Source organism: Salmo salar, chromosome ssa14 (assembly GCF_905237065.1).
Source record: "Salmo salar chromosome ssa14, Ssal_v3.1, whole genome shotgun sequence".
In the NCBI taxonomy this organism is placed as follows: Eukaryota; Metazoa; Chordata; class Actinopteri; order Salmoniformes; family Salmonidae; genus Salmo; species Salmo salar.
This window is the reverse complement of record NC_059455.1, coordinates 36749073-36774971: the sequence shown is the minus strand read 5'-3', so window position 1 is coordinate 36774971 and position 25899 is coordinate 36749073. Positions and strand designations below refer to the sequence as shown.

Genomic DNA, 25899 nt, shown 5'->3' with positions numbered 1-25899 from the left:
TTATGGCTTGGAGATAGAAGCTGTTCAGGAGCCTGTTGGTGTCAGACTTGATGCACCGGTACCTCTTGATGTGCGGAAGCAGAGGGAACAGTCTATGGCTTGGGTGGCTGGCGTCTTTAACAATTTTCTGGGCCTTCCTTTCACACCACCTGATATAGTGGTCCTGGATGGCAGGGAGATGGTCCCAATGATGTGCTGGGCTGTCTGCACCACCCTCTGTAGTGCCATGCGATTGAGGGTGGTGCTGTTGCCATACCAAGCCTTCTTCACGACTGTGCGCATATGAGTGGACCATTTTAAGTCCTTAGCGTTTTGGACACGAGGAACTTAATTAAAGCTCTCGACACGCTCCACTGCAGCCCCGTTGATGTGGATGGGTGCGTGTACGCCGCCTGTTTCCTGTAGTTCACCATCAGCTCCTTGGTCTTACTAACATTGAGGGAGAGATTGTTGTCCCAGCACCACACTGCCAGGTCACTGACCTCCTCCCTGTAGGCTGTCTCATCGTCGCTGGTGATCAGGCCATTGAGTCGTCAGCAAACTTGATGATGGTGTTGGAGTCGTGTGTGGCCATGCAATCGTGGATGAACAGGGAGTACACGAGCGGACTAAGCACACACCACGGTGGGTCCCCCGTGTTGAGGGTCCTCCGTGTTGAGGGTCAGTGTAGCGGAGGTGATGTTGCCTTCCCTCACCACGTGGGGTAGGCCCGTCAGGAAGTCCAGGATGCAGTTGCAAAGGGAGGTTTTCAGTCCCAGGGTCCTAAGCTTGGTGACGAGCTTGGAGAGGACAATGTTGCTGAATGCTGAGCTGAAGTCAATGAACAGCATTCTCACATAGGTATTCTAAGTGACAGTGTGTTCAGATCTTTCTCTTCTTGTTGCTTCCTTTCTGTCATTAACTTTGAAGAATAACCTAAGGCCTTGTAACAGATGCTGATGTCTTAAAAGAGCCTCCTCAAACACACACACACCCACACCAGATGCTGTTGTGTAGAGAATTCCTTCCTTGACAGAGACACCTCACTTCCTCTTTTAGACAGACTAAAAAGTGTTCCTCCCGAATATATCCATTACAAACACATCTCACTCTCCTCCACCCCCCACCTTCTCTCTCCATATCTCTCTTTTTCAAAAAGCTGGTCAATACCTCTCTCCCTCTCTCTTTTTTTTACAGAGGAGGTCAATACCTCTCTCCCTCTCAATCCTTTTGTCAGAGAGACATTAAAAGAAAGACAGATGAAAATCATCTAAAAGGGCCAAAGACTTCATGTCTTTCACTCCAGCTATCGTTTCTAAAGAGAGCGAGAGGGAGTAGGAAGGATGCTGAATAGGCTTTCATATGCTAATTTACTTGTCACCTCCAGACATAGACTAAGACTTCCTGTTCCCCTTCTGGCTCGTGAGTCATTCAGGGTGTCCTTGTCCAATCGGGTTAGTGCTAGAGAAGGTTAGATTGATAAGTTTGACTGGTTGATTGGAGTTAATGTACAAATCCTGTCATCCAAAAACACCATGAGAAGTATCTCTCATGGCTCCTGCAGCGGATATAACTTCTATGAGACATTTTTCAGTCTAAAAACCAAAAGACTTTTAAACAGATGGCCTAGCCCTTAATTCAACTTCTCACCACTCTTCAACAACTTCTTAATAAAAACACAAACAAACAACTATCGAAAATGACGGTGATCTGGCATCCGACCAAAGCCTGGAGTGTCGTTTGGCGAGCTCTTCACGCTCTTTAAGGGAGAGAGGCATGGCGGTAAGAGACAATCAGAAGTAGAGAAAGGGTAGGCACCACACACACCAACACACACACCAACACACACACGCACACACACACACCAACACACACACACACACATACACCAACACAGACACCAACACACACACACATACACACACCAACACAGACACACACACACACCAACACAGACACACATACCAGCACACACACACCAACACACACCAACACCAACACAGACACACACACCAACACACACAATACAGACACACCAACACAGACAGACACCAACACACACACCAACACACACCAACACCAACACACACACACCAACACATGCATACCAACACTCACACATACACACACACATACCAACACAGACACACACACCAACACACGCATACCAACAAACACACACACACACACACACACACACACACACACACACACACACACACACACACACACACACACACACACACACACACCAACACCAACACAGACACACACACCAACATACACAAAGACAATACAGACACATACACACACGCTAGAGAACTGACGACTTGTAAAAACTTCTCTAACAACTTCTGAGGAACAGAAAAAAACAAATGGGGGAACGGTTTGACGAGTGTAACCATCTGCTGATCCCATCACATGCCAGTCGCTCGCATTGTTCCCACCTGCCAGCCTGCCAACTAGCCCGCAGCAAAGCCCTTGCAGTAAAAAACGCTACACACACACACGCACACAGCAATAACTACACACAGTCTCGGCATAACTGTGGTGCTGTGTCTGAGGGGGGTTGGGTGTTTTTCATGTTTTCCCCCTGCAGGAACAATGGACAGACGCCACTTTATTTAACGGGAACAGAGAAGAACATAACACACCACAAATCACAGTTTTTACGAGCCATATTACTAAGATATCACCCGCTCCCCTGCCAACACAGACCGAGGGGGAGTAGGGCGTATGGTGTGTGTGTTAGTGTGTGTATGTGTGTGTGTGCGTGCATGCGCGTATGTGTAAGTTAGTGTATGTGTACATTAGTGTACACAGTGTGTGTCTCTCTCTCCCTCCCTCTTTCTCTCCGATGCTAGGATGAATCAGTGTCACTCCGTTTTGGTGTAATGAAAGCTGTAGAGCAGTGAGAAATAGAGAAGAAAAGGAGGATATACTGAAAAGATAACACAAAGAAAGAGGAAGAAAATAGAGGGAAAGAATAATGAGATAAGCATGGAAATGTTGAATAGACACTGGGCTAGGGAGAGGAATAAAGATTGATATAGGCAGAGCGAAGATGGTATAGAAAAATGAAAAGGAAAGAGAGAGAGGGGGAGAGAGAGAGAAGAAGCTGAGGGAAAGAGAGATAGGGAGAGAGAGAGAGAAGAAGCTGAGAGAAAGAGAGAAAGAGATGAGTTATGATTGGTTATCACTGCTGATTTCAGATTCTGTACGATTCTTTAAAAACCTGCCTGCCGGTTTTTAATACACCACCCCTATTGCACCTTCCAGTGCAATCTTCCTTCCTTCCTTCCTTCCTTCCTTCCTTCCTTCCTTCCTTCCTTCCTTCCTTCCTTCCTTCCTTCCTTCCTTCCTTCCTTCCTTCCTTCCTTCCTTCCTTCCTTCCTTCCTTCAATTCTTCCTCCTTCCTTCACTCAATGTTTCTTGCCCTCGCTCACTAGAAAAAATCATATTATCCCCAATGGTCCCATATACTCTCTCATCTTCTTTCTCACTCTATTTCTCTCTTCTCCCTCCATCATCCTCTCTCTCCTCCCTGTTCTCTCTCAGCTTCTTTTCTCACTCTATTTTTCTCTTCTCCCTCCATCACCCTCTCTCTCCTCCCTGTTGTCTCTGTATTCTGGACATCTCTATTTCTCCTTTCCCTACTTGTCTCTCAAGTGCTGTCTTTGATCTCATGCAATCTGCAGTCAAACACACACACAATTCTGTTTCGAGGTTCTCTATTAGAAAGCACTAATCAACCCCCAGCCCTGCCTCCATCCCCCTATACAAGTCATGGCAGAATGAAAGGAAGGAAAGAGTGGGAGGAGAGAGAAGAGGTTCATGGCTAGGAGGGATGAAGCTAATGTCAAAGTAACATCAAAAGTTGGATGTTTGACTGGCGTCGGGGAGAATTTTAGCTAACCCTAACCCCTTTCCTAAATTGCAAGGGAAACTTCACCACTAGACACTATTTGGGGTGTTTTTCCAGTCTCACTACATCATTATGAGTGATGAGGTGTTTCAGACATAATTATGAGTGATGAGGTGTTTCAGACATAATTATGAGAAGGTGTTTCAGACATAATTATGAGTGATGAGAAGGTGTTTCAGACATAATTATGAGTGATGAGAAGGTGTTTCAGACAAAATTATGAGTGATGAGAGGTGTTTCAGACATAATTATGAGTGATGAGAAGGTGTTTCAGACAAAATTATGAGTGATGAGAGGTGTTTCAGACATAATTATGAGTGATGAGAAGGTGTTTCAGACATAATTATGAGTGATGAGAAGGTGTTTCAGACATAATTATGAGTGATGAGAAGGTGTTTCAGACATAATTATGAGTGATGAGTAGGTGTTTCAGACATAATTATGAGTGATGAGTAGGTGTTTCAGACATAATTATGAGTGATGAGAAGGTGTTTCAGACATAATTATGAGTGATGAGAAGGTGTTTCAGACATAATTATGAGTGATGAGAAGGTGTTTCAGACATAATTATGAGCGATGAGGTGTTTCAGACATAATTATGAGTGATGAAAGGTGTTTCAGACATAATTATGAGTGATGAGAGGTGTTTCAGACATAATTATGAGTGATGAGAAGGTGTTTCAGACATAATTATGAGTGATGAGAAGGTGTTTCACACATAATTATGAGTGATGAGGTGTTTCACACAAAATTATGAGTGATGAGAGGTGTTTCAGACATAATTATGAGTGATGAGAAGTGTTTCAGACATAATTATGAGTGATGAGAAGGTGTTTCAGTCATAATTATGAGTGATGAGAGGTGTTTCAGACATAATTATGAGTGATGAGATGTGTTTCAGACATAATTATGGACTATAGCTGTATCTTTTTTTTATTTGCACCGGGAGAGTTCAACCAATGACGTCATTGGTTGATTGAGTCTGATGTCTGATAAGCAAATTATAGGAGTCATATTTTTTAGCAATTATTATGGCCTTTGTGTTTCGCCGATTGCACGATCTCACTAGCAGAAAGTAGATATGGTTCTCCTTGTTCAATAGAACCATTGGACTCTCTGCCAGGACATTGAAGGATATCTAGGTTGACTCCTTTTCCCTGGCTTTGTACAGACTACAGTTTGACGGGAGCCCTTCTTCCTTGTTCCTACCCTCTTAGGCAAGCTTTTCAAAACGGGGGGCAGTACTAGTTTACAGGTACATGGAAGCTATGTTACCGTGCACTGTCTATCCGAGATAATTAATTAGCTACAATGGCAGCTTCTGATGATTCCTCATTCCAAGAAGAGCTGGACGATGAAACATTTTTTTATGTTATTTTACATAGGAACATACAGCCCTATTTATTTGAGCCTGAATACACTGAAGAGCAGTTGAGACAGTGACAAAAATAACTGTGAGACTAGCAAGCAGCGGCAGCAGCCTAGACCATCTGGGCTGGACCAGGACTCAGGAGGGCAAATTACAAACAAGTAAGTTGTTTTGCTATCTGTAGCTAGCTAGCAATAAAAGCTTTCTTTTTACACTAGGCAGTGTTGTTCAGTACAGTACAATTTGGTGATCGATTTGACCATATCAAGGCTTGCTAGTACCATTACAAGACAAACTAAAACCAAGTTTAGCTAGCTAGCTAGCTGTATATTTAATATACCTAAAATGTACTGTAGTCTAATGTTATAGCTAGCAAGCTAACTAGCCTAGCTAGCCTCAATGTCTCTCATTATGAGCAAAACTGAAGAAATGTTGTGATGATAATGGTGGAGAGTAAAGGAATGACTTTGGGTTTATGACTCATATTAGTCTTGGAGTTACTATACTTGTGTGATATAGCTAGCTGGCTAGCAAACGTGTGTCTGTGACATGTCTCATTCTACACCATGCTGTTACAGTAGGAAAACAGACAGTACACAATGACTACCCATGAATGTGTAATAGCATTTTTGACTCTCTCACACATTAAATACTGCTTGGACACAAAGAAGTTGATTACTCTCAAGAAGAGATGTGAAAGGTCCCATAACAACAATCTCCCCTTGAAGCTAGTTTATCCAAATACATTTAAAGAAAATCAAAATGAATTAACGCAGGAAATTAAGTAAACACTTCATTGGTATCGGATGCAGCATGAATAATTAAGTCACTTGTCAGTACACCTTAAAAAAATATTATATTAAACACTATTATATATTCTGTATACAGTTGAAGTCGGAAGTTTACATACACCTTAGCCAAATTCATTTAAACTCAGTTTTTCACAATTCCTGACATTTAATCCTAGTAAAAATTCCCTGTCTTAGGTCAGTTAGGATCACCACTTTATTTTAAGAATGTGAAATGTCAGAATAATAGTAGCGAGAATGATTTATTTCAGCTTTAATTTCTTTCATCACATTTCCAGTGGGTCAGAAGTTTACATACACTCAATTAGTAACTTGGGTCAAACGTTTCGGGTAGCCTTCGACAAGCTTCCCACAACAAGTTGGGTGAATTTTGTCCCATTCCTCCTGACAGAGCTGGTGTAACTGAGTCAGGTTTCTAGTCCTTGCTCGCTCACACTTTTTCAGTTCTGCCCACAAATCTTCTATGGGATTGAGGTCAGGGCTTTGTGATGGCCACTCCAATACCTTGACTTTGTTGTCCTTAAGCCATTTTGCCACAACTTTGGAAGTATGCTTTGTCTATTTGGAAGACCCATTTGCGACCAAGCTTTAACTTTCTGACTGATGTCTTGAGAAGTTGCTTCAATAAATCCACATCATTTTCCTACCTCATGATGCCATCTATTTTGTGAAGTGCACCAGTCCCTCCTGCAGCAAAGCACCCCCACAACATGATGCTGCCACCCCCATGCTTCACGGTTGGGATGGTGTTCTTCGGCTTGCAAGCTTTCCCTTTTTTCCTACAAACATAGCGATGGTCATTATGGCCAAACAGTTCTATTTTTGTTTCATCAGACCAGAGGACATTTCTCCAAAATGTACAATCTTTGGCCCCATGTGCAGTTGCAAACCGTAGTCTGGCTTTTTTACGGCGGTGTTGGAGCAGTGGCTTCTTCCTTGCAGAGTGGCCTTTCAGGTTATGTCGATATAGGACTCGTTTTGCTGTAGATATAGATACTTTTGTACCCGTTTCCTCCAGCATTTTCACAAGGTCCTTTGCTGTTGTTCTGGGATTGATTTGCACTTTTCGCACCAAAGTATGTTCATATCTAGGAGACAGAACGCGTCTCCTTCCTGAGCGGTATGACGTGGTATCTTCAGGCGTTCGGAAATTGCTCCCAAGGATGAACCAGACTTGTGGAGGTTTACAATTTTCTTTCTGAGGTCTTGGCTGATTTCTTTTGATTTTCCCATGATGTCAAGCAAAGAGGCACTGAGTTTGAAGGTAGGCCTTGAAATACATCCACAGGTACACCTCCAATTGACTCAAATGATGTCAATTAGCCTATGTGAAGCTTCTAAAGCCATGACATAATTTTCTGGAATTTTCCAACTGTTTAAAGGCACAGTCAACTTAGTGAACGTAAACTTCTGACCAACTGGAATTGTGATACAGTGAATTATAAATTAAATAATCGGTCTGTAAACAATCGTTGGAAAAATTACTTGTGTCAAGCACAAAGTAAATGTCCTAACCGACTTGCCAAAACTATAGTTTGTTAACAAGACATTTTTGCAGTGGTTGAAAAACGAGTTTTAATGACTCCAACCTAAGTGCATATAAACTTCTGACTTCAACTCTATATACAGTACCACTCAGAAGTTTGGACACACTTACTCATTCAAGGGTTTTTCTTTATTTTTACTATTTCTACATTATAGAATAATAGGATAAACATCACAACTATGAAATAACACATATGGAATCATGTAGTAACCAAAATAGTGTTAAACAAATCAAAATATATTTTAGATTTTTCAAAGTTTGCCTTTTACATTTTACATTTTAGTCATTTAGCAGACACTCTTATTCAGAGCGACTTACAGTAGTGAATGCATACATTTCATACTGGTCCCCCGTTGATGATATCTTTGCCTACTCTTGGCATTCTCTCAACCAGCTTCATCTGTAATGCTTTTCCGACAGTCTTGAAGGAGTTCCCACATATGCTGAGCACTTGTTGGCTGCTTTTCCTTCACTCTGTGGAGAACTCATCCCAAACCATCTCAATCGGGTTTGTGATTGTGGAAGCCATGTCATCTGATGCAGCACTCCATCACTCTCCTTCTTGGTCAAATAGCCCTTACACAGCCTGGAGGTGTGTTGGGTCATTGTCCTGTTTAAAAACAAATGATAATAGGCTTTCTTGAGGACTACCACAGTAAAGGAAGACCCAGAGTTACCTCTGCTGCAGAGGATAAGTTCATTAGAGTTACCAGACATCAACTGTTCAGAAGAGACTGCATGAATCAGGCCTTCATGGTCAAATTGCTGCAAAGAAACCACTACTAAAGGACACTGCTAATAAGAAGAGACTTGCTTGGGCCAAGAAACACGAGCAATGGACATTAGACCAGTGAAAATCTTTCCTTTGGTCTGATGAGGCCAAATTTGAGATTTTTGGTTCTAATCATCATGTCTTTGTGAGGCGCAGAGTTGGTGAACGGATGACATCCGCATGGATCACTAGTCACTTTAAATAATGCCACTTTAATAATGTTTACATATCTTACATTACTCATCTCATATGTGTCGTGTCTCTGACTGATTAAAAACTACTTAGGGCTATGCCACATTCTTCTCAATTTCCGCCTGAATGACGTGCCCAAAGAAAACTGCCTGTTGCTCAGGCCCTGAAGCCAGGATATGCATATAATTGGTACTATTGGAAAGAAAACACTTTGAAGTTTGTTGAAATGTTAAAATAATGTAGGATAATATAACACAATAGATATGGTAGGAGAAAATCCAAAGTTTGTTTGAGAGACCATGCTCTTACAATTGCAAGTATAAGGGCATACTGGAAAATAGCTCCCAGGATGCAATTCCTATGGCTTCCACAGGGTGTCAGCAGTCTATGTTCAAGGTTTCAGGCTTGTAACTTCCAAAATGAATAAGAAATATCAGTGTTTGAAGACAGGACGCAAAAGCTAAAATCGGTTTCTTATTGAACATACTTCTTTCCGTAAGAAATATAGTTTGAATACATTTTAGGGTATCTAAGGAGTAAATAGAAATGTATTTTGACATGTTGAAAAAAAGTTTAGGGGTAGATTTTCAGACTCTGCATGTTGAACGAGTGGATTACTCAAATCGATGGCACCAACTAAACTGACTTTTTGGGATATAAAGAAGGATTTTATCTAACAAAACAACACTACACATTATAGCTGGGACCCTTTGAATGACAAATCAGAGGAAGATTTTAAAAAAGTAAGTGAATATTTATTCGCTATTTGGGAATTTATGAAACCTGTGCCGGGGGAAAAATATTTTGATGTGGGGTGCCGTCCTCAAACAATCACATGGCATGTGTTCGCTGTAATAACTACTGTAAATCGGACAGTGCAGTTAGATTAACAATAATTTAAGCTTTCAACTGATATAAGACACTTATATGTTCCTAAATGTTCAATATCCATCATTTTTATGATTATTTATTTGAATTGTGTGCCCTCCAGTTTCACCGGAAGTTGTCGCGCTAGCGGGATGCCTAGCCCTATTATACGTCATGCTATTTTCTAAATTGATTAACTAACGTTTGATTGATTATGTGATTGATTTAAAGCATGCAACAATTAACTCGTCAATAACCTGGGGCACCACAGAAGCATTAGTTTATATAGAGCGGCTATCTCCCGAATCCACTCTTGAAGAACTTTTATATCAATAGCAGTCAATTATTAATCGTCACCTTATTCAGTCTTGTCTGAACGTCGTAAAATTCTTGGTTATCTTCACAAACCCTGGCTATCAAGTTGAATCAACAATTCAAAAAATGGCTTAATTATTTATTTACTAAATAATCACACAGAATTACATATACACAGGATGGATCTTACATCGATTACTAATCATGTCATAAAATAAAAAGTCCCTAGCGGACGAAACCGATATCAGAGCTGGTTACACAAAGAAAGAGGGTTGGGTTTGAATGAAAGAGCGGGAAGACTGAGGGACAAAAGAGATTGGGTCTCTATTGGACCTTGAAAAGCTATGCTAACGTAAATACAGAATCTTATGCATTCTAATAACCGCCCATTCGGAAAAGGAAAATGCAAGATATATATTTGCGCTGCGCAAATAGATGGGTCCAGGATGGAAGACTGGTTTGCCCAGAAGAGATTTCCCTTGTAGAATCTGTCTGGTCATAGTGTTGTAGGGCAGATACGTTATACCCTGTCTTCTCAGGAGATTGTCTGTCCTTTCCTAGGCCATGTACATTTACAACTGCAGCTGATAACTCGACTTCTAGGATGTATCACTTCTTCTTTAGTGAATAAGAGTTCAAAGTTCATACCATTTTGCCATAATCAGCTCACGCTGTATTCTGGCTAGTGTAGTAGAAATTCATCTTTACAGCGTGGTGATCATCACCTCCACGTGATTTGGTCTCATGTAAATTTTGTTATGTAGAGGTGATATTCAACCATTCGCAACCACAGCTCACGCTGGGGTTTGCTTAGTCTGACGTGAATTGGGTCACGGGGGCTTTAACACTGGAGAAGAAAAGGGCTTGTTTCTCTCCTCTCAACCAATGTCCGTTCACTTGGGCGTGGCCACTGAGTGAGCATAGTTTACTTATGAAAACAATGCTCTCCTTTAGAAGCTAAAATTACATTTAATCTTTTCACAAATAGTTTCATATTTAAACATTTAAATTGCACAATTCCATGTGAATCTGATAACTATAATGAGTAGACTTTCTAAGATACAATTTATATTGTCCGATCATCAGATATAATGTCCCAGACACCAACTGATCTGACATCATATTCTTTATGTGCCAACAGACACTTTCAACTGGTTGGATTACATAAATATTGTTATTTTCCCCAACCTTTTTATGTTACCATACTCTATGTTATCAAAGTGCTTTCCAAGAGTCCATTCTGTAGAGTGGAGAGAAAAGGGGGAAAGGTATTTAAACCTCCCCCAACAGGGCAACGTCATGACATATGTGTATACTGTATCTTAAACCATCTATTGCATCTTGCCCTATGCCACTCGGTCATCGCTCATCCATATATTAATATGTACATATTCTTATTCCATCCATTTAGATTTGTGTGTATTAGGTAGTTGTGGAATTGTTAGATTACTCGTTTGGATTTCTCTACACTCGCATTAACATCTGCTAACCATGTGTATGTGACCAATAAAATTTGATTTGATTTGTGTGGTTCCCACCGTGAAGCACGGAGGAGGTATAAGGGCACAAGGCGAGACCCAGATGCAGACACAGGAGGCAGATGTTTATTAACAATCCAAAAGGGTTAGGCAAAAGAATGGTCGTGGACAGGCAAAAGGTCAAAACCAGTTCATAGATCCAGAGGTACAGAATGGCAAGCTCGAGGTCAGTGTAGGCAGAATGGTCAGGCAGGCGGGAATGGAGTCCAGAAAAACAGGCAAAGGTAAAAACCGGGAGGACTAGTAAAAGAGAATAGAAAAGCAGGAGCACGGGAAAAACATGCTGGTTGACTTGAACATACAAGACGAACTGGCACAGAGAGACAGGAAACACAGGGATAAATACACCGGGGAAAATAAGCGACACCTGGAGGGGGTAGAGACAATCACAAAGACAGGTTAAACAGATCAGGGCATGAAAGGAGGTGTGATGTTGTGGGGATGCTTTGCCGGTGACACTATCGGTTGATTTATTTAGAATTCAAGGGACACTTAACGAGCATGGCTACCACAGCATTCTGCAGTGATACGCCATCCCACTTAGTGGGACTATCAATGGTTTTTGAACAGGACAATGACCCAACACACCTCCAGGCTGTGTAAGGGCTACTTGACCAAGAAGGAGAGTGCTGCATCAGATGACCTGGCCTCCACAATCACCCGACCTCAACCCAATTGAGATGGTTTGGGATGAGTTGGACCGCAGAGTGAAGGAAAAGTAGCCAACAAGTGCTCATCATATGTGGGAACTCCTTTAAGACCGCTGGAAAAGCATTCCAGGTGAAACTGGTTGAGAGAGTGCCAAGAGTGTGCAAAGCTGGCATCAAGGCAAAGGGTGGCTAGTTTGAAGAATCTAAAATCTAAAATATATTTGGATTTTTTTAACACTTTGTTATTTCATAGTTTTGATGTCTTCACTATTATTCTACAATGTATAAAATAGTAAAAATAAAGATGAAACATTGAAGTATGTATATGTACAACAGCTAGAAATATCTATACCACAATGCAATGTGGGCATACTAGGCATTCTATATTATACTAAAACATCAGTCTAACTGAATATGGGTATTGTGTTGGTTGAATTTTCAAGGCAGGTTACATATTGTTCTTCAGCTGGTGAACCTCTTCTTGTGTTGGGTAATGGCAGCTGGTTTAGAAGTCTTTGGCGCTGTGGTGATGTTGGCAGGGCTGTTGGGTTTGGGGATCTGTGACTCGGGCTCCTTGTAGACAATTGTCTGGTCCTTTCTGCACTCCACAGCCAGGTGGAGAAGCCACTCTTACACGTTTTTCACCACCCACTGCTTCGACCTCTTGCAGAAGATTTTTTTGCACTGCAAGTCTCCTGGAGAGACGTGAAGCTGATCATGAGGTTGTGTAAAACATGAAGACTGATCATGAGGATGTGTAAAACGTGAAGACTGATCATGAGAATGTGTAAAACGTGAAGACTGATCATGAGGATGTGTAAAACGTGAAGACTGATCATGAGGATGTGTTAAACGTGAAGCTGATCATGAGGATGTGTAAAACATGAAGACTGATCATGAGAATGTGTAAAACGTGAAGACTGATCATGAGAATGTGTATAACGTGAAGACTGATCATGAGAATGTGTAAAACGTGAAGACTGATCATGAGAATGTGTAAAACATGAAGACTGATCATGAGGATGTGTAAAACATGAAGCTGATCATGAGGATGTGTAAAACGTGAAGACTGATCATAAGGATGTGTAAAACGTGAAGACTGATCATGCGGATGTGTAAACATACAATAACCATAGAACCATACTATGTAAACGAAACAGGGAACAGTAGACTGGTATGTGTTTTGTTACACTCAGAGTCAATAATGGGGCATTGAGGTGGGCTGTTAGCAAAGCTGTCAAAAGTTTGAGGGGGGCTTGACTGATGTACAGTCTAGTCGTGTCTTAGAGTTGTGCTGTTTAGTAGACAAGCACTGCCCACAATAGAGTGAATAGACTAGAAGAGTATACTGACTGTAAGGGTGTGAAAAGTTTGAGGAGCACATGTCTTGTGACAGTTTAGTGTTTTTTCAAGAGGGTATTGTGCTTTCGTAAATACCTTTGGTTGTCCTGGCTTGTGTCAAAGTAAGATGATGTTTTGCTTGAGCATATTCCAGGCTGAAAGCTTTCATCCAATGGGTCTACAGGCTCTGTATTAGTAAAGCTGGTGTCCAGGTTATCGTCGTCAGCAGCATGATTAGTCTGTTGGACACACAGTAGTCAGTGATTAGCAAATATTTGACTACTATGTCCCCATTTATACACACTCAAACAAGGTCCTATATCCACCCCCCCATGTCAACAGATCATTCATACTAACCTTCACACACAATACCCACCCCTAACAGACACCAGTCAGTCACCCAAACCATCCCCTCCTTACTAATACTTCCTTTTCTGCAATTTAGATTTCAAGCCTTGCATTAACTTTCAACTAAGCCTCAACAATACAGAGACAACTACAGCAGAAGTTGTAGCCTCCTTGTAAACACACCAATTATTACAACAAGACACAGCACATCTTTATGCCTAGCTCCAGCAGATTTATTTGCTCATCATGGAAAGATTTAGTAGATTTTATTAAGCTTTTAGAAGGTGACTAACACTAGTTCCTGGTGCTGAGCTCGATGTTGATGCCTCTACAGATGTTAACGGGATCAGACTCTAAATAAAACACATAGTCACACATAGTTACACGTAGTCTCTGCAATAGTTAGTTAGCTAGCTAGCTAGCTAACAGTTAGCTAACGTAACCTAACGAAGCGAACGTTACCTTGCAAAGTTACAAATCACATCGCCAGATAGCAGCTTGCTAATTACACTGATAAGCTTTGCAATGTCTAGCCAGCGTATTATGAAAGCCAGCTAGCTAGATTTTGGTTTAGATAAACAAATGTAGTTCGCCAGCTAGCTAGTTAGCGAGGTAATGTTAGTTACGTTACCACAGCTTGCTGCTCTGATGTTAGCTGATCGGATGACTTCCTCTTTGAAGTGAAGGGGAAAATCGATGGAATAGCAACACTTTTCAATGTTTGACGACATGGCAACCCCATCAGTTGAGACTTCAGTTCCGTTTCGAAATCCTCTGGCTGAAAGTGCTGGCTACAAATGCAGACATTTTTATATTTCTCACATCAACTGGATACACAGGCTGGTACTACGTCCTGAAATCGCTATGAATTCTGGATATTGTGGATATAACCAGGAAATGTAGCTGGCCCGTTTCTACTGGTGAGACGCAGAAAAGCTCGGTATTGGCGTGTAGTGAGGAAATTCACCATTTTTATGACACATATGATATGTTAATAACATATTAATGTACATTTATAGTGAAATAGAGCAGCAGTGAAATGTATCTTCAACCTAATTGTCCTAACCTGCTACGTCAATCCCCCCGACCTGCTACACAAATTCTCCTAACCTGCTACGTGAGTTCTCCTAACAGCTACGTGAGTTCTCCTAACCAGCTACCTGCTACGTGAGTTCTCCTAACAGCTACGCGAGTTCTCCTAACCAGCTACCTGCTACGTGAATTCTCCTAACCTGCGACGTGAGTTCTCCTAACATCTACGTGAGTTCTCCTAACCAGCTACCTGCTATGTGAATTCTCCTAACCTGCTACGTGAGTTCTCCTAACAGCTATGTGAGTTCTCCTAACTAGCTACCTGCTACGTGAATTCTCCTGACCTGCTACGTGAGTTGTCCTAACCTGCTACGTGAGTTCTCCTAACCTGTTACCTGAGTTCTCCTAACCTGCTACCTGCTACGTGAGTTCTCCTAACCAGCTATGTCAATTATCCTAACCTGCTACGTGAGTTCTCCTAACCAGATACATGAGTTCTCCTAACCTGCTGTGAACAGTCAATTTCTGACATTAACTGCATCCCATCTAGTCACAATCAGAAAAGAGGGTTGGAGGGAGAGGTAATTGATGGCGGTATATCGACCCCCCTGTAAAACCTAGTTAACACCTCGCCTGCCTTCCAGCATGTGAAATCTGATTAGCTGTATGTGTGTGTCTGTGTGTACTTTTAGTAAACCAGGATTAACACCCTGCCTGTCGGCCATCTTGCCTTTCATGCCACTTTCTTCTTCAACCTTTCAACTTTTACATATGTGAGCGTGTTTTATGTGTGTATTTGTAAACCAGGATTAACACCCTGCCTGTCGGCCATCTTGCTTTTCATGCCACTTTCTTCTTCAACCTTTCAACTTTTACATATGTGAGCGTGTTTTATGTGTGTATTTGTATGTTAGTGCATGTTCAAGTGCATGTATGTGTGTGTGTGTGTGTGTGTGTGTGTGTGTGTGTGTGTGTGTGTGTGTGTGTGTGTGTGTGTGTGTGTGTGTGTGTGTGTGTGTGTGTGTGTGTGTGTGTGTGTGTGTGTGTGTGTGTGTGTGTGTGTGTGTGTGTGTGTGTGAGAGAGAGAAATTAGGACAGTATCCACTAACTAGATTACACCCAGTCAATAATTAATAGAGCACTCAGCCTGATAGGCAATCACCCTTAATCAATACTAATGTTTTTACAGACCTCAGAACTGTGTGTGTGTATGGTATGTCTATGTGTGTGTGTGTCGAGGGGAAAAATTGCTCTTTAATCTAGTCAGTGTGTATATAGGATAAGCATTAATTTACAGACATTATAAATCACTGGCCTGTCATCTCTCTCTCCTCTCCTCCTTCTCTCCTCTCCTCTCCTCCTTTGGTACAGGAGAGCTGGAACCTAACTCGGACTGTCTGCACTGCATCCAAGAAGAGTTCTCTCCTTTCCTCCTCTCCTCCTCCTATCTCATCTCTTCTCTCTGGTTCTCTTCTTTAATTTGACTCACTAATCTTGCCTGCATATAACACCACTGGGTTTACAGATGACCTTCGCTGAACGTTAGCTAATTTTGCCTGAAGGTTACAATCAAACATCATATATAATATGAGGGGAGCAAAATACATTTCAGTGTGTGTGTGAGTGTGTGTGTAGCTCTCTTACCTGCCACTGACAACAAAGCAGGCCACCAGGAAGATGAGCAGTACGATGCCTCCAGTGATGGACACAGCCAGGATAGTAGACTGGTTAGGGTCTCCTATGGCCAACATGTCTGAGACAGGGAATCACAGGCAAGAGAAAGGGTTAACACATTGTGAGAAGGTGTGTCTATGTGTGCATGTGTGTGTCTATGTGTGTGATCAGAAATACAGTGTAGACATTGTTAATGTTGTAAATGACTATTGTAGCTGGAAACGGCTGATTTTTTTATGGAATATCTACATAGATATACAGAGGCCCATAATCAGCAACCATCACTCCTGTGTTCCAATGGCACGTTGTGTTAGCTAATCCAAGTTTATCATTTTAAAAGGCTAATTGATCATTCTGAGAAATTAAGGCTATTCCATGTGAGAAACTGCCAAGAAACTGAAGATCTCATACAACGCTGTGTACTACTCCCTTCACAGAACAGCGCAAACTGGCTCAAACCAGAATAGAAAGAGGTGTGGGAGGCCACGGTGCACAACTGAACAAGAGAACAAGTACATTAGAGTGTATAGTTTGAGAAAAAGACATCTCACAAGTCTTCAACCGGCAGCTTCATTAAATAGTACCCGCAAAACACCAGTCTCAACGTCAACAGTGAAGAGGCGACTCTGGGATACTGGACTTCTAGGCAGAGTTCCTCTGTCCAGTGTCTGTGTTCTTTTGCCCATCTTAATCTTTTCTTTTTATTGGCCAGTCTGAGATATGGCTTTTTCTTTGCAACTCTACCTAGAAGGCCAGCATCCCAGAGTCGCCCCTTCACTCTTCACTACTCTTTCTATTATGGTTACAGCCAGTTTGCGTTCTTCTGTGAAGGGAGTAGTACACAGCATTGTACGAGATCTTCAGTTTCTTGGCAATTTCTTGCATTGAATAGCCTTCATTTCTCAGAACAAGAATAGATGGACGAGTCTCAGAAGAAAGTCTTAGTTTCTGGCCATTTTGAGCCTGTAATCATACCCACAAATGCTGATGCTCCAGATACTCAACTAGTCTAAAGAAGGCCAGTTTTATTGCTTCTTTAATCAGAACAACAGTTTTCAGCTCTAATAACATAATTGCAAAAGGGTTTTCTAATGATTAATTAGCCTTTTAAAATGATAAACTTGGATTACCTAACACAACGTGCCATTGGAACACAGGAGTGATGGTTGCTGATAATGGACCTCTGTACGCCTATGTAGATATTTCATTTAAAAAAAAAAACATTTACAACATTAACAATCTCTACACTGTATTTCTGATCAATTTGATGTTATTTTAATGGACAAATTAATTTTTTTTCTTTCAAAAACAAGGACATTTCTAAGTGACCCCAAACTTTTGAATGATAGTGTAACTAGGAATAAAGTGACAGATAGTTAACAGTAGCAGCAGCATATATGATGATTAAAAAAAGTTAGCACAAAAAGGGGTCAATGCAGAAAGTCCGGGTAGCCATTTGATTAACTATTTAACTAACAATTGAGCAGTCTTATGGTTTGGGGTTAGAAGCTGTTCAGCTGTTTGTTCCAGACTTGTTGCGTCCGTACCGCTTGCTGTGCAGTAGCAGAGAAAACTGTCTATGACATTGGTGGCAAAGACTCCAGCTTGTGAGTGTGTGTGCGCGCGTGCGTGTAAGAGTGTGAGAGAACGAGAAAGTAACATTGAAAGAGAATGTACTCAGCAAGCTCTTTCATGATAAAAAAACATTTTCCATTTCAATATTCCGCAAAAACAGCAACACATTTAAGTTTTCCTGCGCTGTCCAAATGGATATGTTAACATTGTACATAACAAGCCTGCTTTAAAAGTTTCTGTGAAACCACATTGATTTTTACACTGCAATAATCGGGCCATTACTCAAAACAAATACCTCATTTATCAAGTTTAGCCAAGCATGAGCAGACATGTGCATGCATTTGTGTGTGTGTGTGTGTGTGTGTGTGTGTGTGTGTGTGTGTGTGTGTGTGTGTGTGTGTGTGTGTGTGTGTGTGTGTGTGTGTGTGTGTGTGTGTATGTATATGTGTCTGTGTGTATGTGCATGGGCAGCCAGCCCATTCAGGCAAATCAATGCCTCCAGGCAGCGATAGATGGCCATTGGTCTCCTATTCCATTCCCTGGCATCAAACACACACACGAAGAAGAAAAAAAACACACACGAAGAAGAAAAAACACACACACACACACACACAGGGTTGCTTTTTTAAACACTTCAGTTCACCACAGAGACTTAGTAAGTAATCAATAACATTGATCCCACTTCATAGAATTGATATTACTATTATTCAGTCAGCTCAATCTTTGGTTTTCATTTCAATAGTCATAAACCTGAACTAAACGGTTGATCAGATTCACATTTGATTTACATGATCGATATTCAGTCGAGGTGAACATAGGGCTGGCACAATAATCATACAACCATGTAACCGACAATTATGGACAATAATGGTGAAGTAAAACAATGATTTGTCTTGCATATATTTTAGGAGTTTGGGGGGTTCAACTTTAATTTACAGACATTAGTAAATATAGTTTACCCAATAGCAGTTTTTTATTTTTCCATTAAGAGGGTAAAGTTAGTAATTATTTTACTCGCAGAACGACATGTTCGGGAGGAAAAGCTTAATTTCCAAAAGATCCAAGCAGTCAAAAGCATTTGTTTTTGAGATGGAGGTGTCACCAAACCTATGTTGTATTCATTAGGTATAGTACGTCATCAGATTAAATAGACTTAGTATTGAGAATGTCGATATATGCCTTCCTCGGCACTAACAATTGATTGCCCTGCACTGGGAGCGAACTCATGATGTTTGGAGCCGTGCTGCTCAGACCACTGCGCCATCCCAGTTCACAATGCTCTAGTAAGCCATGATAATACTTGATTACACTTGATGGAATAGCGAGTTTTTAAAAATTATTATTTTGTTTTAAGCCTTCCCCAAACCATAGCCAAAACCTTAACCACTCGGTTTAAACCCTGTAACCACGCGGAATTAACCCTGTAACCACGCGGTATTACTGTGTCAAAAATAGATCATAAATACGGCGAATTTCTAAGGAAAACTATGAGATCTTGTTGCGATCATAGCAACAACAACAAAAAGTTCAACAACAATTACAATTTAAAAACCGTCGTCAATTGCATGACAATTAATTATTACCCAAAATTCCATAATCGTCACAGCCCTAGTTGAATTTGAGACAATGTCATGAGCTGGATTTTCATGTCCTTCCAATATGAGACTGAAAGACAGTAGAAAAAGGGAGGAGTAAGCAGAGCTGGGAGATATATTGTCTTTTAAGGTATGCCGTTATGGATCCACATACCGGTAAGGATATTTACAATACCGTCTATAAAGGTATTTTGGTGCACTGCTAAATAAATGAAAAGTTATATAAATTGGACAACTTTACTGTCATCTTTGTTCTAGTTTGGTTTGTTAGAAAACAATCAGAAAGGAGAAAGCCCGTTAAAATGCTTGGGCCAAGTCAAAAGTTTGGACTCACCTACTTATTGAAGGATTTGCCTTTATTTTTACTATTTTCTACATTATAGAATAATAGTGAAGACATCAAAACCATGAAATAACACATATGGAATCATGTAGTAAACAAAAAGTGTTAAACAAATCAAAATATATTTTAGATTTTAGATTCTTCAAAGTAGCCATCCTTTGCCTATATAACAGCTTTGCACACTCTTTGCATTCCCTCAACCAGCTTCATGAGGTAGTCACCTGGAATGCAATTCAGTTAATTAACAGGTGTGCCTTGTTAAAAGTAAATTTGTGGAATTTCTTTCCTTCTTAATGTGTTTGACCCAATCAGTTGTGTTGTGACAAGGTAGGGGGGTATACAGCAGATAGCCCTATTTGGTAAAAGACCAAGTCCATATTATGAGAAGAACAGCTCAAATAAGCAAAGAAAAACAACAGTCCATTAGTCAATCTGGAAAATTTCAAGAACTTTGAAAAAACCATGAAGCTCTATGATGAAACTGGCTCCCATGAGGACCGCCACAGGAAAGGAAGACCCAGAGTTACCTCTGCTGCAGAGGATACGTTCATTAGAGTTACCAGCCTCAGAAATTGCAGCTCAAATAAATGCTTCACAGAGTTCAAGTGAGTCTGGCCTTCATGGTCGAATTACTGCAAAGAAACCACTACTAAAGGACACCAATAATAAGAAGAGACTTGCTTGGGCCAAGAAAGACAAGCAATGGACATTAGACTGGTGGAAATATGTTGTTTAGTCTGATGAGTCCAAATTTGAGATTTTTGGTTCCAACATTAGTGTCTTTGTGAGACGCAGAGTAGGTGAACGGATGATCTCCGCTTGTGTGGTTCCCACCGTAAAGCATGGAGGAGGAGGTGTGGGGGTGCTTTGCTGGTGACACCGTCTATGATTTATTTGGAATTCAAGGCACACTTAACCAGCATCGCTACCTACCACAGCATTCTGCAGTGATACACCATCACATCTGGTTTGTGCTTAGTGGGACTATCATTTGTTTTTCAACAGGACAATGACCCAACACACCTCCAGGCTGTGTAAGGGCTATTTGACCAAGAAGGAGAGTGATGGAGTGCTGCATCAGATGACTTGGCCTCCACAATCACCCGACCTCAACCCAATTGAGATGGTTTGGGATAAGTTGGACCGCAGAGTGAAGGAAAAGCAGTCAACAAGTGCTCAGCATATGTGGGATCTCCTTCAAGACTGTTGGAAAAGCATTCCAGGTGAAGCTGGTTGAGAGAATGTCAAGCGTGTGCAAAGCTGTCATCAAGGCAAAGAGTTTGAAAAATCTAAAATCTAAAAAAGATTTTGATTTGTTTAACACTTTTTTGGTTACTACATGATTCCATATGTGTTATTTCATAGTTTTGATATCTTCACTATTATTAGATGGAGAAAATAGTACAAATAAAGAAAAACCCGTGAATGAGGTGTGTCCAAACTTTTACCTGGTACTGTATTTAGAAACTTGTATCATTCAGAAACCATGAAATACCGTCAAAAATAAGACAAATAATGTGCTAAGATATTTTGTCCATATCGCCCAGCCCAAGGACTGCCCTAATGGAGGTGAAGAGGTAGAGGTGAGATAGAGCAGAGGTCAAAGAAGAGAGGAGAGAAGGAAGATGAAGATAGTCAAAAAGAGGATGATAGGTGGAGACAGAGAAAAATAAAAAGACACAGCAGAGAGAGAGGAAGAGAAAGAGACCTTCGTGGCTGGTCTCCAGTTCTATCTCTCCTCCGTAGTTGCCGTATCCCCCGTCGGTTCTAGCTCGGACACGGAACACATATGTAGTACCAGGCTTTAGACCGTCTACAGTCATCACATTGGACCTGGTCTTTAGGACTGTGTAGTTCTGCTCTCTCTGGTTCTAATTGGAGAGGAAGAGAGAGAGACAGATGGAGAGAGATAGATGGAGAAAGAGAGATAAATGAGAGAGAGAGATGTTAAGTGTGTGTGTGTCAGTGAGAAACCTTGCAGTGCCTATGATACCTTCTCTAATGAGAGGAGCTCCACTACACTGATTAACACTGTTACTGCGGAATATTAGCACTGATCCCTGCCAATAACACACACACACACACACACACACACACACACACACACACACACACACACACACACACACACACACACACACACACACACACACACACACACACACTCCTCTCTTCTCTCGTTCTCTTCATTCACGTTCCTGTTTTATTTAGCTTGCCTGGTGCACTTGGTGGACATAAAGTTCCCTTTCGGAGCCATTCAATGTGCAGAGTGAGCTAAATCAAGTGCACTCCTGTGCTTATCAGATCCATTGAACACTGGCTAGAGAGTCCACACTGGGATTTTTAGGTCTGAGTCTGACATTAAGTAAGAAGAGAAGAGAGGGATGAGAAGAGAAGAGAAGGAGATAGAAATGGGGGTGTGTATGTGACTCACCTTCTCATAATAAATGACTTCATACTCCACTATGGCTCCATTGGGTCTGTCAGGGCCCTGCCACGCCAGAGTGATACTGTCCTTACTCCTCCTCTCCTTCAGGACCACACTCACTACAGACAGAAACAGACAGACAGAGAGAGAGAGATATAGGTTAACCACACTCACTACAGAGAGAAACAGATATAGGTTAACCACACTCACTACAGAGAGAAACAGACAGACAGAGAGAGAGAGATATAGGTTAACCACACTCACTACAGAGAGAAACAGACAGACAGAGATATAGGTTAACCACACTCACTACAGAGAGAAACAGACAGACAGAGAGAGAGAGATATAGGTTAACCACACTCACTACAGAGAGAAACAGACAGACAGAGAGAGAGAGATATAGGTTAACCACACTCACTACAGAGAGAAACAGACAGACAGAGAGAGAGAGATATAGGTTAACCACACTCACTACAGAGAGAAACAGACAGACAGAGATATAGGTTAACCACACTCACTACAGAGAGAAACAGACAGACAGACAGAGATATAGGTTAACCACACTCACTACAGAGAGAAACAGATATAGGTTAACCACACTCACTACAGAGAGAAACAGACAGACAGAGAGAGAGAGATATAGGTTAACCACACTCACTACAGAGAGAAACAGACAGACAGAGATATAGGTTAACCACACTCACTACAGAAACAGACAGACAGATTTTTTTAAACATTTTAGTCATTTAGCAGACGCTCTTATCCAGAGCAACTTACAGTAGTGAATGCATACATTTCATTAAAAAAATATATTCCGTACTGGTCCCCCGTGGGAATCGAACCCACAACCCTGGCGTTGCAAACACCATGCTCTACAAACTGAGCCACGCGGGACCATAAGATATAGGTTTACCACACTCACTACAGAGAGAGAGAAACAGACAGACAGACAGACAGACAGACAGACAGACAGACAGACAGACAGACAGACAGACAGACAGACAGACAGACAGACAGACAGACAGACAGACAGACAGACAGGCACAGAGATATAGGTTAACCACACTCACGACAGACAGACAGACAGACAGACAGACAGACAGACAGACAGACAGACAGACAGACAGACAGACAGACAGACAGACAGACAGACAGACAGACAGACAAAGATATAGGTTAACCACACTCCCTACAGAGAGAGAAAAACAGACAGACAGAGTTACAGACAGATATATAGGTTAACCACACTCACTATAGAGAGAGAGAGATAGATGGAGGAAGGGGGAGAGTGGAATTTAGGGGGAGAGAAAGGAAGAAAGACTACCAGGAGAAAAGGAGAGAGATAGTGGGGGAGGAAATAGAAAGAAAGAATGAGGGAAGAGAGAGACAGCAGGGGAGGAAGAGAGTGAGGAAGAGAGATTTATAGATTGATTACCACTGTGCTATAATGACAGTTCTCTGCAGTGTAGAACTTAGCTAATGAAAGAACAAAGAGGGGGTCACATACTGTATGTGCACATGTGTATGTAATGACTTTGTGTGTCTGTATCTGTGCATGCGTGTGTGTGCACGTGTGTGTGTGCTGAGTAAGCCGATGGGTGTCTGAGGGGTTTCGTGGTGCACATCGCTATCTCTTCACTTTCACCCCCTCATCACAGAGTGCTCGGTGGGCACAGGTAGGAATGTGTTTGTGTGTGTGTGTGTGTGTGTGACATGTGGAGCGGAGCAGAGTGTGTGACAGCAGGGGAGACATGTGGGACTGTTAACGAGGTTAATGTCCTCTCCTCCTCTCATCGCCCCTCACCTCCTCTCCCACTCCTCTCCTCCTCTCATCACCCCTCACCTCCTCTCCCACTCCTCTCCTCCTCTCATCGCCCCTCACCTCCTCTCCCAATCCTCACCCCCGCTCCCACTCCTCTCCTCCTCTCCCAATCCTCTTCTCTCATTCCCCCTCACCTCCTCTCCCACTCCTCTCGTCCTCTCCTCTCCTCCTCTCATCGCCCCTCTCCTCCTCTCCCAATCATCTTCTCTCATTCCCCCTCACCTCCTCTCCCACTCCTCTCGTCCTCTCCCACTCCTCTCCTCCTCTCATCGCCCCTCACCTCCTCTCCCACTCCTCTCCTTCTCTCCTCCTCTCATCACCCCTCTCCTCCTCTCCCACTCCTTTCCTTCTCTCCTCCTTCATCACCCCTCACCTCCTCTCCCACTCATCTCCTCCTCTCATCGCCTCTCTCCTCCTCTCCCACTCCTCTCCTTCTCTCCTCCTCTCATCACCCCTCTCCTCCTCTCCCACTCCTTTCCTTCTCTCCTCCTCTCATCACCCCTCACCCCCTCTCCCAATCCTCTCCTCTCCTCCTCTCATCACCCCTTACTGACACATCCCCCATTACTTACCATCACACTCCACGCCCCCCTCAACCTGTCCTACACACACACACACACACACACACACACACACACACACACACACACACACACACACACACACACACACACACACACACACACACACACACACACACACACACACACACACACACACACACACACACTCATTCCATGTATGTGGCTAGATCCAATGAGCAGCAAATGTAAACAAGTAGTGATTGAGAGTCTTCAGCAGAGCCTGATAAGCCTGATGCATAGCCATGAGCCCTGTGTGAGGCCACAGTGGAGAGTGTGTGCATGTGTGTGTTAGACAGTAGTCCAGTGAACATTACTGAGTGGCATTGACTGCTTCAACACTGAGGCTGCAATGTGTGTGTGTCTATATGTGAGCCTATGCATATATGTATGGCTGTGAGTTCCTACCTGTCTGGCTGGTGGTGACATTAACTATCACAGCTCCTCTGGGTGTAGGACTCAGGTCAGAAACTCCATTCAGGCTCTCAATGGTGAAGCTGTAATTGCTGTGTGGCTGCAGGTCAGTGACCATCACCATAGCCACAGAGAGACCAAACTGCCTCGGCACAAAATGGACGCTGCTACCGCAGGGCGTGCACTTCCTGCCGTCGCCGGAGCACTTCCTGCAGTGGAGGCTGTAGGTGATGTCACCTCGGCCTCCCATGTCAAGAGGGGGACTCCATTCTAGTGTGACACACGTCTCGTTGACAGTGGAGATGGGGTTCTCTGGAGCAGAACAGGGACCTGAGGAGGAGAGAGGGGCGAGATGGTGAGTGTGTGTGTGTCTATGGTGTGTCTATGGTGTGCGTATGTGTGTGTATGCGTGTGCATGTGTGTGCATGCGTATATGCATATGTGTCCTCGTGTGTGCTGAGATGATGAATGGTGGTTCAGGCTCTGAGCTGATGACATCTCATCAACAGCAGGAGGAGTAGTGAGGCCCAGGGGGCCTGTAAAGCCTGGGCCTTTCCTGATCAGGCTGCCCAGTGGCAGGCCTCTGTAAAGGGCAGCTGGTTAGGGCCAGGGAAATAGAGGCTGTCTATCTGATGACAGCAGATGATGTGTGACAGGCAGCCTAATGTATGCCCCTTTCTCTGTTGTCCTCTCGCTTCCCCCTCACATCCTCTCCTCTCTCCCCTATCTTCCTCTCCCTTCCCCCTCACATCCTCTCCTCTCTCCCCTATCTTCCTCTCCCTTC

At 42.4% G+C, this 25899-nt stretch overlaps 1 protein-coding gene across 6 annotated transcripts in view; it reads right to left on the bottom strand.

Annotated features, from left to right (window-relative positions):
• The window catches only part of LOC106569453 (ephrin type-A receptor 3-like), a 242004-nt gene that overhangs the window by 55878 nt on the left and 160227 nt on the right, over window positions 1–25899 (bottom strand). For 2 of the 6 annotated variants that reach the window (XM_045694299.1, XM_045694300.1), the window contains exons 7-12: window positions 25110–25445; window positions 22305–22417; window positions 21579–21741; window positions 16328–16436; window positions 14283–14442; window positions 13400–13542 (exon numbers count right to left, since the gene is read on the bottom strand). In XM_045694299.1, the coding sequence (XP_045550255.1) occupies window positions 13400–13542; window positions 14283–14442; window positions 16328–16436; window positions 21579–21741; window positions 22305–22417; window positions 25110–25445 (1024 nt within the window). Of the gene's footprint in view, window positions 1–12220; window positions 12658–13399; window positions 13543–13596; window positions 14005–14282; window positions 14443–16327; window positions 16437–21578; window positions 21742–22304; window positions 22418–25109; window positions 25446–25899 lie in introns of those variants that run through there. The other 4 variants (XM_045694301.1, XM_045694302.1, XM_045694303.1 and 1 more) reach the window with 3 other exon arrangements.